Source organism: Vigna unguiculata, chromosome 6, assembly GCF_004118075.2.
Source record: "Vigna unguiculata cultivar IT97K-499-35 chromosome 6, ASM411807v1, whole genome shotgun sequence".
Classification (NCBI taxonomy): Eukaryota; Viridiplantae; Streptophyta; class Magnoliopsida; order Fabales; family Fabaceae; genus Vigna; species Vigna unguiculata.
The window spans coordinates 21685284-21688770 of record NC_040284.1 but is presented as its reverse complement, the minus strand read 5'-3'; the positions used below and the strand labels follow the sequence as shown (position 1 = coordinate 21688770).

At 33.6% G+C, this 3487-nt stretch overlaps 1 protein-coding gene across 1 annotated transcript; it reads right to left on the bottom strand.

The window, feature by feature from the left end:
* On the bottom strand, positions 1 to 2054 carry LOC114187062 (peroxidase 4-like). The gene is made up of 4 exons (XM_028075185.1): positions 1796 to 2054; positions 1184 to 1375; positions 924 to 1092; positions 1 to 557 (listed from the first exon to the last, which is right to left on the bottom strand). The coding sequence occupies exons 1-4, from the start codon at positions 2021 to 2023 to the stop codon at positions 166 to 168; spliced, it is 981 nt and encodes a 326-aa protein (XP_027930986.1). The 5' UTR covers positions 2024 to 2054; the 3' UTR covers positions 1 to 165.
* Positions 2055 to 3487: the final 1433 nt, after the last annotated feature.

Sequence of the window (3487 nt, the reverse complement as noted above, 5' to 3'; positions counted from 1 at the left end):
TTTGTCCGAGAAATCACTCAACAAGGTGCATTTCACTTTGTAAAAAAGGCAAAGATTACAATTTATTCCACAGTACATCACAATTTAAGTTGAGTTAAACAAACCAGATTACAATTTCCCAATTCACCAGAAATCCTTTATCAACTCAAACAAATTTATGCGTATTTAATTCACTCTCCTGCAGTTCTTCCTAATCTCTCCTCGTGACCCAGTTAAGGGTTTGTTATCTCCCATCTTGATCATTGCTGTAACAAAGTCAGAATCAAAGACCTTGTTATTCTCACTGTAAGTTCTGACCAGTGAATCAGTGGATCCACCATTGAAAAGCACCTGATCAGAATTCAGTAATCCCTTTTTGTTCAGGAGGTTCTTGAAGTAGTTGTTATCAAAATGCTTCGGAGTTCTCAAGTCTAGAACTGCTAGGTTATTGTCTCCTGTGCCATTAGTTCTTGGACACTTTCTCTGTCTCGCCAGTGCAAATTTTCTGTCAATGTTAGTTCCATTGTATATATGATCTCTAAAACTAGTACATCTCGCTTTTCCGATTGTGTGAGCTCCTGCAAGTGAAACCACATACAAAAATATCACAAATAGTTCAACATTCTTATACAGATTTTGATAAATGATTTAGTGTTTATTAAATCCTAATATAATGTGGCTGTGATGTTTCTCCCTATATTAAAGTCCATGCAGAATTATATTTGAAATATGAATAGTATAAAGTTTTGAATCATTGAAATAGGTTACATGTCTCTTTCTCAGTGCTTAATTGCGTCTTTATGTACATGACATGACTTTTTTGAGTTACAGGAAAAAAAGACTTGACCTTCAATGCATATATATAATGCATGTAGTTGTTTAAATGTCACATCGTGAAATGAGAGAGAAGAGTGGAGAAATATCTAACAGAAAATACCAAATACCAGATAAGGCAACCATGTCTTTAGCAGAGAGTCCTTGAGCTTGAAACGTGTTAATAAGATTGGTGAGATTAGAGGTAGGAGGTGGAATAACACCAGTGTTAGCAGCACTGAAATTTGCTGTTCTAGAATCCCTTCTTCCAACCTTCACTTTCCAAAATGGCCCTCCAAGCTGCACCATAAACATATAATTATAGTAAAAGTGTTATGCAGTTGAATAACAGTGTAAAACAGTGTTTGTTCTTGTTGTTATGAACACTCACAAGGACAACAGAATCACGAGAAGCAATGGCCAAGATATCAGCACACGAGACAACACCAGGACACAGATTCTCCACCCTAGATTTGATGTTATCGATTACTTCAAAACCTCTCACTGAATTGTTGTTAGCAGCTGCAGTTTTCTCTCCCAAAAATGATGGAGTGTCATCAAGCAGTAATGACCCATCACAACCCTGTTTATTTTGTTTTCAACAACACCACCAACCAATAAAAGATAGCTTTGTTGGATGAATCTAAACAACAAGTTTTGATTTCAAAGATATGCTTTAATATGTAATTATAGCATGATGTCACGTCCTTTTTTGTTTCGAAGTGTCAAATCAACCCACTGTACTGGGTGATTTAATGCCACTGATAAAAACAGAAAAAGTGGGACATATCATCATCAATGATGAAAAAAAGTTCAGTCATTTATTTACATGAAGTAGTTTCCTTCGTTGAAAGACGAAAGACATTAAGTATACGTACTTGTCATGTATGTGTGAGATCTTAACTCAATAAATTATGAAAACCAAAATGAAGTTTTTGAAAACTGATATACCCAATAATAATAATAGATAAAAGGAAAGTAGTTGATGAATAGAAAAGATTACATTAACAAAGCAATCATGGAAGAAGAGGCGAAGAATAGATGCTCCAATGCGAGGTTCTTTGGCCACAGCAGATTTAACGACAGATTTGACTGTGTTGAAAACATTGGGACATGTCTTAGAATAGAAGTTGTTTGAGAGGTTAGCCGAGGATGTTCCTGCAGTAAGAAGCAGTAATAACACAGCTGATGCAACAATGTTAGCTGATGAAGAGAAAGAAGAAGGTGCCATGTTTTTGTGTGATGAAGTTCAGAAACTGTGCATGTGATACCTTCAATATATAGAGATCATGAAGGTGGTAGTTCATACTCCCAACTAAGCATTTTAAAAGCTTTACGTGAAAATGTGGATTGATTTGACCTAATGATAAAGATTATTATATATATTTATTTGTTTATTTATTTATCTTTTAAATGAGATGATGAATGAACCTGATTTGAATCAGGGGTGTCCCGTGTCCATGCTTTTTAATTTTCTACATTGTAGGGTCTGCATTTGTTACGTGTAGTTGCTACAAAAGAGAATGCCAATGTTGACTATTCAAAGGTTGCAATGCAAAAGCCCCGTGCTATATATTTATAGAGATACTAACACTATTTTTGTTTGTTTTAATAAAAAAAATATTAATGATATTCTAATTAAAGTTTGATGAAATAATATTATTATGGTGAATTATTATAATTAAGATGTTTTCTTTTACAATTCCAAGTTCTATCATCTATGTTTTCGTAAGATTAGATCTTGTCTTTAACATTCACTGAAAAGAAAAATATTAGATGTCATTTGCTAGACGAATAAATATTTATTAAAATATATACACACTTATGTTGCACTTCAAGTTGCTAACCTTTCGGACACAATCCAAAGTTGTGAAAGCACATGGGTAACACATAGGAAAATTACCACACACCTTCCTAGGGAATCTATGTAGTCTTTCACGTAACCTCACTACAACAAATTCATTAAATAAAAATTGATTTAGTGATAAAAAATTATATAGACATATTTAAAAGTTGAGCATTATGTTGGAATTCTTTTATTGAAAAATATTAGAATATTGATATTTTTAAGGAATAAATTATTTAGGATGGAATATTAAGTCTAACTCAATCCTATAAAACAGATTTATAAGATGAGATTTGCACTCACTTAATTTTTCTTATCAGTAGAGAATTAATTAATTAATATAGAAAGCACTGGGGTGGAGTGCTTATATATTATAAAATCGTCTTATCTCGTTAATGAGAGACTTCTAACACACCCTTCTCACACTAAGGGGTATATACATATCGAGCGTGAGACTAAATATTAATGGGTGGTCCGATAATAGCCCAATAGGCTTTAACAATTAATAATGGCTCTGGTACAATGTTAAGAAGTGAACTTTAAGTCTAATTTAACCTCATAGAACTGGCTTGTAAGGTGGGATTTGCACCTACATATATACTCTAAATTGACCTTATCTCTAGTCGATATGAGACTTCCAACACATAACGAGAGAGGTGTTGGAAGTTTGATGTATAAATTGACCTTATCTCTAGTCGATGTGAGACTTCCAACACATAACGAGAGAGGTGTTGGAAGTTTGATGTATACTACCCTTTTTAGCATAAAAATCTGTAAGTTTATACTCTGCACCATTATCATTGCACCTCGGCGTGAAGGGTGTGTATTGAAAGTCTCACATTGACTAAA

Bases quoted from the DNA above. Each gene is read 5' to 3' on its own strand.
- LOC114187062 (XM_028075185.1), bottom strand. From the start codon at position 2,023: ATGGCACCTTCTTCTTTCTCTTCATCAGCTAACATTGTTGCATCAGCT. The intron at 1,376-1,795 runs GTAATCTTTTCT...CAAAATAAACAG, and splicing joins TCCATGATTGCTTTGTTAAT to GGTTGTGATGGGTCATTACT. The intron at 1,093-1,183 runs GTGAGTGTTCAT...TTTATGGTGCAG, and splicing joins CTCGTGATTCTGTTGTCCTT to CTTGGAGGGCCATTTTGGAA.